Here is a 13,682-nt window from a genome sequence, read left to right on the forward strand (position 1 = left end):
TGACTTGCCTAATTATCTTAGTTAACCTAATGACTTACAGTAGTTAAGCCTTTAAATGTCACTTTAAGCTGAACACTAGTGTCTTGAATATCTAGTCAAATATTATGTGCTGTCATAATGACAAAGAGAAAATAAATCAGTTATTAATAATGACTTATCAAAACTATTATGTTTTAAAATGTGTTGCAAAAAATCTGCTCTCATTTAAACAAAAATTGGGGAGAAAAATAAACAGGGGGCTAATAATTCTGACTTAAAATATATTTATATATATATATATATATATATATATATATATATATATATATATATATATATATATATATATATATATATATATATATATATTCTTATTTAAGTTAACTAGTTAAGTGTTTGTTATTCTTTCTTTATTTCTTCTTTGTATTTTTTCTTTTTAGTTGACAAAAGAAGTGAATGCACTTCATCAAGGATACACAATGAAGTTAAAAGACCTGATTTTGGTTTCATTTACTTTAACTTAAATGTATAATATAATAGTATGATATCTTATAATAATAAAAACGTATAAAACTAAAAATAAATTAAAGAATATATTTTTTAAAATGTACATGCATTACAAAAAAGTTTATAAATAGAACTATATTAATAATAAAAATATGTTCTATAGTATTGATGAGTACAAACTAATTCAGTTCTTCATGTTTTTAAATTACATAATTATAAATAATTAAAAAAAAAATACATCTTCTTCTTCTTCGGCCTTAGTCCCGTATAGTTGCGGGGTCGGCTCTCTGGAACAAGTCCTCCATTTCAGACTTGTACATATGATAACGAATTTTTTTACACCTTCCGGCCGGCCTGTCCTCTGGGCCTGTCAACCTCATACACTCACTCACTACGGACAATTTAGCCTACCCAATTCACCTGCAGCATGTCTTTGGACTGTGGGGGAAACCGGAGCACCCGGAGGAAACCCACACGAAGGCAGGGAGAACATGCAAACTCCACACAGAAACACCAACTGAGCCGAGCCTCGAACCAGCGACCCAGCGACCCAGCGACCTTCTTGCTGTGAGGCGACAGCACTACCTACTGCGCCCTTTGAATTTTTTTTCCAATATTTCCCAATAGATGTTTAACAGAGCAAGGAATTTTTCACAGTATGTCTGATAATATTTTGTCTGCTGGAGTAAATCTTATTTGTGTTATTTCAGCTATAATAAAAGCAGTTAATAATTTTTTTAAACATAATTTTAAGGTCAATATTATTAGCCCCCTTAAGCAATATTTTTTGGATAGTCTACAGAACAAACCATCATTATACAATAACTTGCCTAATTACCTTAACCTGTCTAGTTACCCTAATTAAACTAGTGAAGCCTTTAAATGTCACTTTAAGCTGTATACTAGTATCTTGAAAAATATCTAGTCAAATATAATGTGCTGTCAACAATAGATTAAAAAAAAATCTGTTCTTTCCGTTAAACAGAAAGGAGGGCGCTTAATTCAGACTTCAACTGTGGAAGAAGCAGATGGAGGCTATTGACCTGGCTTGCAAAATATGCTCGGCTACAGGGCCACACAGCAGGTCCTGTAGGAAGCATCACTTCTCACATGTGTTCAACCAGTGCACTTCCTGGCAGTGAAGCTTAATATAGGTCTACAGGTTCAGACTTGCTGATGCTGAAGCTCGTTTTATCATCGTTGTTATTTTGAACTTGTTCCTGTTTACAGAATAAAAACTCAGCATTTTTCTAAGGGCGTTTTCAGGCTGGTAAATTGCTTGCTTTGTTACAAAAACAGGGACTTAATTTCTGACAGTGTTGCGTTTTCTTCATGGTTCAGTTCGCTTTTATGAGGAAACATTTCATTGTGCGTCAAAATGTGTTTACTCTCATTGGCCACCTTGTTTATGTTCCTCTGCGTTATCCATTAAGATTGGGTTGCGACTCACATGAATTTGCCCTCTAACTTCATTCATTTTCCTTCAGCTTAGTTCCATATTTATCAGAGGTCGCCACAGCGGAATGAACCAACAACTATTCCAGCATATGTTTTACGCAGCTGAAGCTTTTCCAGTCGCAACCCTGTACTTGGAAACACCCAAACGCACTTGCATTCACACACACACACACACATATAGATATATATTAAGTTAGGGTAGAAGTCATGCAAAAGAGATGACGTTACTTAAAAACAAATGATTACCTTAAAATGATTAAGCATAAACTATGTGCATAATTATAAAAATTAAGTTAAATCAACTGAACATTTCCTAATTACAATGGGTTGTTTACTTTATTAAAAAGGGGTCATAAACTGGCTTTTTTTATTGTTTTATTCTGCCCTCCAAGTCCACACTGTAACAAATAATATGACAAAAAGCCATCATGACTTCAGCTTTTAAGATACGTTAATCAGGTTTCAGCGTTTATAAAATGTTTGTATATATTTGTAAACAGTTGTAAATATTTTTAAGGTAAATTATACAAAATGTAACTTAAAAATTTAAGCCAGAGGGGTGTCACAGTGGTGCAGTGGGTAGCACGATCACCTCACGGCAACAAGGTCGCTGGTTCGAGCACTGGCTGGGCCAGTTGGCGCTTCTGCGTGGAGTTTTCCCCGCTGTCCAAACACGTGCCCTGTAGGGGAATTGACTAAGCTAAATTGTCCGTAGTGTATGTGTGTGAAGGCAAGAGTGTATGGGTGTTTCCCAGCATTGGGTTGCAGCTGGAAGGGCATCCGCTGCGTAAAACATTTGCTGGATAAGTTGGCGGTTCATTCTGCTGTGTTGACCCAGGATTAATAAAAGGACTAAGCCAAAAACAAAATGAATGAATGAATGAAATGTGAGTCAGTTTTACTGATGTACATTGAGATAACTATGAAAGACCTTTTAATTCTGCGAATTTAAGGCAACGATACATGTTTTACAGTGCACATATGATGTTCTTTTGGTTTCTCTCAAAAGCATCAAAAGGTTAAATAACAAACTTTTTTATTCTAGTAGAACACACCAATTTTCTATGTGGTTCATATGGTTCTATGTGAACGGATTGAAATCAAACTCTCACTGCTTTGATTGGACAACCCCAGCAGGCACACAATGTCATAAAATGCTAATATTAAGTTAGATTTACATTGTGATGTTGGGTGACCAAAATTCAATGTTGTCTTGGAAAGTGACCAAAATCCAACGGAGTCAACATCTTAAACCAACGTCGTCATATTGACATCCGATATTGGAATTTATTCAACCAAAACCCAATGTCTGATAGACGCCGTAGTAGTAACCCAACGTCAAGCTGTAACATCATTAGATATTGACATGTAGTTGTTTTTAGGCTGCGTTGTAAAGTGACTAAAATCTAACGTCTGTCCGACGTTGGACATTGACATCGGCCTGATGTTTGGTTCTGACGTCAACTGATTTTCATTTCCACTCTAATGTAATGTCCTCATGATGTCCCCAGGACAACATTATTTTAATGTCCAATAACAACAAATGGCGTTGATATTTGGTTAGGAAGTGACCAAAATCCAACGTTGAGCCAACATTTTAAACCAACAACATATTGAAGTCAAATACTGACATTTATTCGTCAAGTATGGCAACCAAAATTCAATGTCTGATATACGTCATAGTGGTAACCTTCACACAACATTAAGCTGTCACATCATTAGACGTTGATATTTGATTGATTTTAGGTTGTGTTGGAAAGTGACCAAAATCCAACATCGAGCCAACATCTTAAACCAACATCATATTGACGTCAAATACTGACATTTCGTCAGGTATGACAGCGAAAATCCAACATCTGATAGACGTCATAGTGGTAACATCCACACAGTGTCAAGCTGTAATTTTAGGATTTTCGGTTGGACATTGACATCGGCCTGACCTTAGGGTCTGACGTCAACATGATTTTCATTTGCAAAAAAAATGCAACGTCCCCATGATGTTGGGGTACAACGTCAATCTGACATCTTGCTGATGTCCTGTGCCTGTCCTGTTTCATGTATACCTAGTACTCGACTCCCCTTTCAATTTACGTGAGCAACTGAATCCTTTTGTGGATCCATCTGAACATGCAAGTCTACATTTTTCACTAGAGGATGTTTTTTACCTACCCATTACCTAACACAGGGGTTCCCAAACTTTTCAGCACGCAACCCCTAAAATAACAATACCAGTGACTCGCGACCCCCAATATCCCCTGAGGTGGTTATAAATACAGAAAACTTGCATGCAAATGCGCACACACCCACCAATAGACCAAAGTCTGTTCTTTGTTTTTTTTTTAATGTATTTCAGTGCTGTAAATGGGCCAGAAAGTTTAACCTGGTGTTATAAAATCAATCTGCTGCATCTGACGCTATTGCTGTGTCTTTAATATAATGTGACCCCAGGGGTCGCAATCCAATAGAACAAGTAAATAAGCTACTATAGTAACTATAAACGACTGTTTTTGTTTCTCTTCAGTTGGTTATGGATAAAATATGGTAATTCTTATGGTCTAATAATAATGAGTAGATTTTTGGAAATCACCAGGCGACCCCCCTTCATTGTTCCGCGACCCCTCAAGGGGTCCCGACCCCCACTTTGAGAACCACTGACCAAATAGATACAGTAGATACATTCTAGGATCTAGAGGCCTGCTGTTAATGAAAGCTGATATTTCAGTAGCAGTGACGTTTTCAGCTCTGACACACAGGATATTCTTTTAGTATAATGACCTTTTATTAATCAAAAGTGAAAGTTGAGATCTCACTTCATGACCCCTTTAAGCGAAGACAACTTGTTGCTTTTAAGGCAACGAGTTCAATGAGTTTAAATGCACAAAGGAAGGCAATTATGTTTAGTACAACAGTCTGTTGAGTTGGATTGAATCCTCACGTCAACCAAACTGGTCCAATGTTTGTATTCAATCAGGCCAAGACAACCTTGTCCAAGGAATCTTTGGCTGGCTATTTTGGTGTGAAGCTTTGTGCAATTGCCTGCTGATATATGCCTGAAAGAACCAAATAAATAAACAAAAAAATACCAGGTTCTGAAACTAACACTTCAGGCTCTATTATACACCCGGCGCAATATGGCATGACAGATGTAATTTGTAGCTATTTTCATACAGGTGCAGGATTTGGACACACCTTTAATGCTTTTGCGCCACTCACAAAATGTTCAAATAGAGCTACTGCTGACACTACTGCGTGTCAAACTAAAGCTGTTACTTTCTCTACCTCCAAACAGCAGGTGAAGAAACTCCCCAAACACCTGAGGGAATCCCAGATCCCCACAGACCGTACCCACCTCATCTCTGATCCGGTTAAGAAACCCCGTCAGCGCTACGTCCAGAAAGACGGCAAGTGCAACGTTCATCACGGAAACGTTAAAGAGACCTACCGTTATCTCAGCGACCTCTTCACGACACTAGTGGACTTACGATGGCGTCTCAGTTTCTTCATCTTCACCTTGGTCTACGTGGTCAACTGGCTGTTTTTTGGGTTTTTATGGTGGCTAATTGCACTGATACGAGGAGATCTTCTACACAGCGACGAGGAGGGCTGGACCCCCTGCGTTGAAAACCTCAACAGCTTTGTATCCGCTTTCCTGTTTTCCATCGAAACCGAGACCACTATTGGGTATGGCTATCGGGTGATCACGGAGAAGTGTCCGGAAGGGATAATACTTCTAATGGTGCAAGCCATATTGGGGTCGATTGTCAACGCCATGATGGTAGGGTGTATGTTTGTAAAGATTTCACAACCCAAGAACCGAGCAGAGACGTTGATGTTCTCCCACAATGCTGTGATCTCGGTGCGGGACAACAAGATGTGCCTGATGTTCAGGGTGGGCGACTTGAGGAATTCCCACATTGTGGAAGCGTCAATTCGGGCCAAACTCATCCGTTCGCAGCAGACCAAGGAGGGCGAGTTTATTCCGCTCAATCAGACAGACATCAACATTGGCTTCGACACAGGAGACGATCGCTTATTCTTGGTATCTCCTCTTATCATCTCACATGAGATCAACGAGAAGAGTCCTTTCTGGGAGATGTCGCGGGCACAGATGGAGAAGGAAGAGTTCGAGATTGTGGTCATCTTAGAAGGCATGGTTGAAGCTACAGGTATGTTCTCCTTGACCCTTAACCTGTCATAGTGTCCATTAAAGTGAAATGAAATGTTTGAAGCTTTGCATTAACTATCAGTGTTTTTCGGGAATGGCTTTAAGGAGCAAGTTGTGCATTAACTGCCAAGCTCTGTAGAGCAGTTGACCTCAATGAATTTTCCACAATTTCTAGCGGTAAGACTTGGAGGTCAGGCATTTAAATATACCAAACTCCACTGGCATTACTCATTTGCTGACATTGCTGAGTCAACGCTTTCTTGAGCATGCTGACTACACGAAATAACATTCAACAGGTGACAAGAAGATAAATGTTTCAATATTGATGCTAAAATGTGTATTTCCTACACATGAGAGGTTTCGGGTGCCTGTTGTGGTCTCTGGCTAACCACGTCCTTGCAAACCTGTCCAGGCTGGAGTTTTGGAAAGAGGTGAAAGGTGATGAAAGCACTCCGGGTTTGTTCCACTCTGCTGGAGGGGATCCTTCGGAAAGATTATTGGAGAAAAAGAAAGTTGATTTTTCCACTCTTCATTTTAATTAACATTGTTCCAGTACTCAGGTCAGTGAAACTCAATAACAGTCAGGGAGTTCAATGAGGAAACTGCTTTTAAAATATCTTATGCGTTGACGGTTTTTAAACCTTAGGATCGTGTATAAAAAAATTTGCAGAACTACAAGAGCCTGAGGTGTTGTGGCATTCAAACTGATTACTAAGAAGTTTTGGGTGCAGAGTTACCGCAGCAGCCCTAGCACTGTTTGCACAGTCATCTATTTTTTTTTTTTTTTTTAGATTAATTTCTCATAAATTAGTCTGCTTAATATGGAGTTGACCAATACCAGCAATCCCATGACCTTAGCAGCAAACCTACTGTATGCAATCATAGACTGTAAAAGATATGCACGTAGTATCCGTGACATCCCCCATAAGTTTCTAAACAACCCAAAAGAAGCAACCAGTAGGCGTGGCCAACCGTCGCCATTATGTTTGCATGTCATCGCACTGCCTGGGGGATACCAAACAAGGGCAAAGAGGCGGAGCGTGAGCGGAGCTACAGACTGCTATCATTTTGCTTAGACTGGAATTTCTATGTGAGAAACGCTCAATACTTCATTACTTGCGACTCATTTGTGTTCTGACCACATGTGCTTGGTTGTATTCTATATCTGTAAAGTGTTTGGTCTTTTAAAAACACTGTTGTTATACATTGAGGCACCAAACATTGTTCTTATGATGTTTGTCTACAGGAGGAAAACGCAAATTACATCCAAATATTTCAGATAGTCTGTGTTAGTAAATGCAAGGCTATTGATGAAATCCAGCATAACACTGTATGACTAAGCTTGGGCGGTAATACAGTAATATGATATACCGCGGGATCTAAAAACAGCAACGGTGTCAGTTTCAATACCGTTATACCGTCATAAAAAACAATGCACTTATAGGAGACAAGTGTTAAATATTAGTTATTTAATGCCTAAAAATGCACCAGCGTGATTGTCATCACGGGACAGTGTCGAGGAGAGAGATAGGGGTGAGGTAAGATGGCGAGTCGTGAACCAAGTGATCTGGTCTCGAAAAAAAAACACAACCTCTGCAGTTTGGCAGTATTTCGTGTTTCAACCGAACAAGAAGGGAGACGTGGTAAATACAAACTAGAGGTCTGCATTCCCGCTGCTGTACCGTGGGAATGCAGACCTCTAGTTCGCATTTACCACGATCCGACTAGATTTCTTGTGGTGCAGGAATAAATTTCCGAATAAAGCACTGGAGCGAGTGGTCTAACAATATTGCTCCCGTAAATGCTGTTTATGTATGTGTGTGTTTTTGTGTGTGTGTGTGAATGAGAGAGAGCGTCCTGCGCAGATCTCTAATACGAACAAGACATGTGACGACGAACCTGAACGAAAGGTTGCATATACAGTTTTCAGTTTCTGAATGATTTAGGCACAAGCCAACAGTTTAATCACGCTGTCTGAGCCTTACATCATAATTTTTTTTAATTATGCACGGTAATACCGTATACCAAGGTTAAATAGGAATAAGGTTTGACGGTAATAAAATTTGGATACCGCCCAAACTCATGTATGACAACGCTTCAGATGACTGTTCTAGAGCCTACAGCTAATCAATCAGTCAGATTCTGGAGTGCTTTACAGCTCTAAAGAAAAATATAAATGATCTTAAATAAAACAAATACATTTATAGAGATGGTATACAGGTATATAATTTCACTCGCCTGGGAAATGGAGGTCACTTGAATGATTTGTGTGCACAATTAAGTGCACACAGCATGCCATATCATCTGATAATTGTAAAAAATAATTCCAAAAGGCAACTGACTGTGTAACTCTACATAAAACAAAACAAAAATATGATATTCATGCAGTGTTCAGCAGCTAATCAGCCGGAAGGTGAAGTGACGGTGAACAGCAAGACCTAGCTGTCACTCAAGTGGCCACGCTATTAATTATGCAGACTTAATAAAACCTAATATAAAGGAAACTGATGAGTTACAAAAAAATTCACCCTCTCACAGTTGTCATGAAGGGTAATATTAGCTGTATTAACCAAAACCATTCTTTGTACCAGGCTGTAAACTTTTTTCCTGCTATAAAGTTGGCCGTTTTAACAGTGGGATCAATAGAAACTTGCTCTATATGGAGCCAGGACTAGTGAAATTTCGATGAATTGCAGTTTCAGTGACTTCCGTATTTGCTTCATGAGGGAGAGCGGGAGAATGCTGCTTGTATGCAATCAGAATATATGAAAGTGATTTATCTAGAGATCTCCATCTCCGCTACTGACCTTGCAGAACAGCGTGTGCAATATTGATTCGAGCAGATTTCCTTATTCTCAAGGCCGTTTAGGGAATTAAGAGGCCTGCGTTGTCTAACTTGTCTACACTAATTGGAGATTCATTCCCAGACTGAAACATTTCCCGTGGTTTCACATCAGACATCTCAGGTGAATGTTTGCAATTCAAATTATTTACCGGGCTCCTGTGTAAAGAGAACTTACACGGCTAATCTAAATCCAATTCATTATACATGCTCCCCTCTGAAGGCGTCCCGTTTTGGGCTTGTTTTGTAGCGAATACCAATGAGGGCTCATGGTAACATGCATGTTTTTCAGTGTTTACAGCAAATGTACTGTTATTGAGGACAAGCATTTAATCCTACACTAACCTTGCTCTGGGCTCTAGATGCCATATGACAAACAGTATCAGCAGTCTCCTCAACCTTCCTGTCACTTTGAAACGTTTTCCACTGTGAAGATCTGCCTACGTAAGCACATGTCAATAGCTATGGGTCATGATGCCATTGATCTACACGGGTCTGTGTAAATTACGCCTTTGACAGATGACCAGGTATAGATCAGGATGCTATTGGCCGGGATAAACCTACAAATAGGCTCAGATCGAAGTCTACTCCCACTTGCTAATGAGGGATGATGGCTTCGTTTTGATGTGCAGTAGAAAGCTAATGACCCGGCGAGAGCAGTAAGGTCACAAACAACCTGGTGTCTGATTTGTCGGATATTGTGATGCTTTAATTTAGCACTGGCATGTGTCAGAGATGATGGATAGCTGCTGCGCTCGAGTCTATTATTTTTCCAGTACTGAGGGTCAGGAGTGAGTCTCCGGAGTACAGCTTGCAATTTGCGTGAACGTGATGAGACTGTAATGACGACTCGTCGGATGCAATTTGCATCATATAATTGTTGCAACATAAGCGCTTTTGTGCTTGATCTTCGATGAAATGATCCGTTTCCCTAATGAACAGTTCATCCCACTGCAGAACATGACATGGAAACATATTTGAGAGACAGAGTGTGCCAGAATACATACAAGCAGCAGTTTAAAGGGTCACGAAACACCAAAACACATGTGTTGAGCTGTTGACAGTCGTATATGTGTCCCACACTGCTATAAACACTATTAGGACACCTATATTTCACTAAAAAATGTAAATTGGTTGTTTTTGCGTTATTTCAAGCAAATTCGTACTTCCGGTTTGAAACGAATTTTTGAAGCTGCATCACGGTCATGAGATAATAGCGTGTATTCCAGCGTGCAGACTGGACGTCTGTGCCAGAGTGTGTCTTATTATGTCTTACAGTGTGCTGCATTAATGCATGAGTAAGGCTTGGTTCAAACCAATCAGCGCGCTCTATTGTGCAACTTCATTAATATTCATTACTGTCACAGTGTTTAGACGACAGAGACGCCACGTTGTGTTGGCAAAACAAGCGTGAAGTGTTGCTTTTATAGTTTGCTGCAGTTAAGTTTTGTTTTCATTTTCTCTCTATGAGAGCTCAGCTGGAGTCACGTGTGGATTAACAGTGTACGCGACGCTCGACAACAATAACTTACGTGTCTAAGGAGGATTATTGTTTACCTGAGAGCTGTTCTCATCTGCAAACGCTGAGATCCGGATTCGCTTGTAGTCTCCTCTTAATAAAGACGCGGCTCTAGTTGCTGGTGATTGTCCTGTCTCTACAGATTTGGTAAGTGAGCGACCAGCGCTCTTTGTTTATTCAGTTTGTTCGTATCGAACTAAGTTAACTATTGCACCAAGTGTAAACATGTTAGCACCACAACCAAACTTTAACCTTGTGTAGGATTTTCACCGCACTTTGTGACCGGAATAACACACGCGACTTTCGGACACTACCTGCCGTGAGCATCTAAGTTTCCGGGAAATGCGGAGGCTTTTTTTCTCTCATTCGCCGTGCGGTATCAAACATTGCATGAAAAATACACGCTTAGAGCAGCTCCTCAAATCAAATATCTCGTTTGTCGCGAGAGACGTGAATGAATTCCCTGAATGAAAGAGCCAAACTGCAGTTAAAGTCCACCATTTAATAATTTGGCAAATAATTCGACTACAGATGTCCATGTAAACACCATCACTTTCTCCCGTGTGTGTGTGTGTGTGTGTGTGTGTCTCAGCCCGCCCAGATAGACACTCCCACACCATCCCACTTTTCTTCCTCCGACACTCCCCCCTAAACAGAGCTGGACACGCCCACTTTTCAGACTTTTTCCAAAAGTAGAGGTGTGAAAACACCCTGCTGTTAGAGAGAGTGATGAAGCCAACTATGATATGGGTATGTTTAGGAGGCCATGATGGACAGAGGCCAGTGGGCAGATTTGGCCAGGATGTCGGGGTTAAACCCCTACCCTTTTTCCAAGGACATCCTGGGATTTTTAACAACCACAGAGAGTCAGGACCTCTGTTTAATGTCTCATCCGAAAGACGGCGCTCACTGAGCAGTATAGCGTCCCCATCACTATACTGGGGAGTTAGGACCCACACAGACAGAAGGTTGAGCGCCCCCTGCTGGCCTCACTAACATTACTTCCGACAGCAACCTAGCTTTCCCATGTGGTCTCCCATCCAGGTACTGACCGGGTACAGCCCTGCTTAGCTTCAGTGGGCGACCATGTGATAGTTGCAGAGAGCTAGCTGCCGGAAACGTGAGAGTGCATGGGTGTTTCCCAGTACTGTGAAACATATGTTGGATAAGTTGGGTGTTCATTCCACTGTGGCGCCACAAATCGGAACAAGCCAAAGAAAAATGAGTGAATGAATAAATAAAACCAAGCAAACTACAAGTGTAAACAAGTCCCTTTGGTTACAAGCATCTGCTAAATGACAGAATGTAAACGCATACACTTTCAAAGGCGATCTTGGATGTCTAACAATATGGATTTAAAATCAATGGAGGTCAGCGAACACGATCTTCACCCCTATTAGAGAAAAGAAATCACCAGCCAACCATGATGAGGGCCTAAAACCCAGCAGTCCATTGAGTGCTCATAACCGAACGGCGTTCACTAAATATGTCCAGTGGCATTAGGATAGGCTTATCTGTGTTTTAAAGCAGCAGGCATTAACCTAGCATTCATTTTCTTATTAATGAGTCTCAAAACCCACAGATAAGACCTGGCTTTGACTTAATGTTCTATAGCTAATATGGATTTTTAAAGGCCGACTTTATGAGCTGGTGTTTTGATTGAGGGAGGAGGCTGAAGGTTATTGATGTGCGCTCGAGCAGTTTAAAATTTAACACTGACTATTAGAGCCGGCTTTTCATTGAAAGCTCAGACAAACCTGTGGAGAATTGGCATCCTCTAAAGGCGCAGATTTTCAGTTCACGTCTGTCAGCCTCTCGTGATCCATTAGATAAGTGCCTGTTCAGTAACCGTATAATTGCAGGGTTAGATTTTTTTTTTTTTTTTTTTACAGATTTGGTTTAATTACCCAGGCGTATTATATTTCATTTAATGTAAAACAGGTCTTTGAGACTACTAATCCATGCATATACAGGGTGGGGAAGGCTACTTTTAAAATTAATTTCACTACAGATTAAACTCAAGAAAATTATATTTGCTGTTTGTCCAAACGAATTTAAAATAAGCTAAATCAACACAATTCTTGAGGGTTTTTTTTAGGTCAACTTAAATGTTATGTTCAACCCACTTAAATTTGTAAAAATCAATCATTTAACTTAATTCCTTCATGTTGTCACAACACAAATCTTTTAAGTAAACTAAATTTTTAATTTTTTTACAAATATAGGTTAATTGAACATAAAACAATTAAGATGACCCCCAAAAAACTCTTTTTGGGGTTAGTCACTTTTTTAATCAGAGGTCGCCACAGCGCAGTAGGTAGTGCTGCCGCCTCACAGCAAGAAGGTCGCTGTTTCGAGCCTCAGCTCAGTTGGTGTATCTGTGTGGAGTTTGCATGTTCTCCCTGCATTCGTGTGGGTTTCCTCTGGGTGCTCTGTTTTCCCTCAAAGTCCAAAGACATGCGGTACAGGTGAATTGGGTAGGCTAAATTGTCCGTAGTGTATGAGTGTGTGTGTTTGGATGTTTCCCAGAGATGGGTTGGGACTGGAAAGGCATCCGCTGCGTAAATACGTGCTAGATAAGTTGGCGGTTCATTCCGCTGTGGTGACCCCGGATAAATAAAGGGACTAGGCCGACAAGAAAATGAATGAATGAATGAATAAAGGGTCGCCCCAGCGGAATCAGTCTGAAAATGTATCCCTATATACATTTCTGGAGATTGTGAATTATGTAGCCCAGTGTTTCTCAACTGGTGGGTCGCGACCCAAAAGTGGGTCGTGGGAACATTTTCAGTGGGTCGCGGAGTGTGTGGTCAAAAAAACAAACAAATAACCAAAGTAAATTTTTTACTTATTTTGCTTATGCCGGACTTTTATTTTGAAATGTGTGCTCGACAACCCAACCGTTTGACATGTGAAATTTCATTTAACTATTGCAACAAATATGTCGAAGCGCAAGTACCACCCCGAATATGTAAAGTATGGATATATATATATATTTATTGATGAAAAAAGACTTAAAGCCTCAGTGTCATATGTAGTGAGGTGCTCTCAAAAGAAAGCATGAAACCTTCTAAATTAAAACAACATTTAGAAACCATAAAACATGTTTTATTAAGTTTATTATTAACAGTTTTGTCGTTTTTACTTTGTAAAATTTCTGCAATTTGATCCAGCAATGACAGCAGTAAAATATTGTTGATTTGTCAGTCTTG

General features: G+C 39.9%; 2 protein-coding genes across 10 annotated transcripts in view; one reads left to right on the forward strand and one right to left on the reverse strand.

The window, feature by feature from the left end:
* kcnj1a.1 (potassium inwardly rectifying channel subfamily J member 1a, tandem duplicate 1) overlaps positions 1-13,682 on the reverse strand; it is a 148,237-nt gene that overhangs the window by 75,296 nt on the left and 59,259 nt on the right. The window lies entirely within an intron of this gene.
* kcnj5 (potassium inwardly rectifying channel subfamily J member 5) overlaps positions 1-13,682 on the forward strand; it is a 73,544-nt gene that overhangs the window by 44,391 nt on the left and 15,471 nt on the right. For 4 of the 6 annotated variants that reach the window (XR_015515313.1, XR_015515314.1, XM_087293590.1 and 1 more), the window contains exon 3: positions 5,234-6,110. Coding sequence is in view for 2 of the 6 variants with exons in the window: in XM_087293590.1 (XP_087149716.1) it covers positions 5,234-6,110 (877 nt within the window). In the remaining 4 variants the exon portion in view is untranslated. Of the gene's footprint in view, positions 1-5,233; positions 7,261-7,392; positions 8,741-13,682 lie in introns of those variants that run through there. The other 2 variants (XR_015515316.1, XR_015515315.1) reach the window with 2 other exon arrangements.

This window comes from Danio rerio, chromosome 18 (assembly GCF_052040795.2).
Source record: "Danio rerio strain M-AB ecotype USA chromosome 18, GRCz13ab, whole genome shotgun sequence".
Classification (NCBI taxonomy): Eukaryota; Metazoa; Chordata; class Actinopteri; order Cypriniformes; family Danionidae; genus Danio; species Danio rerio.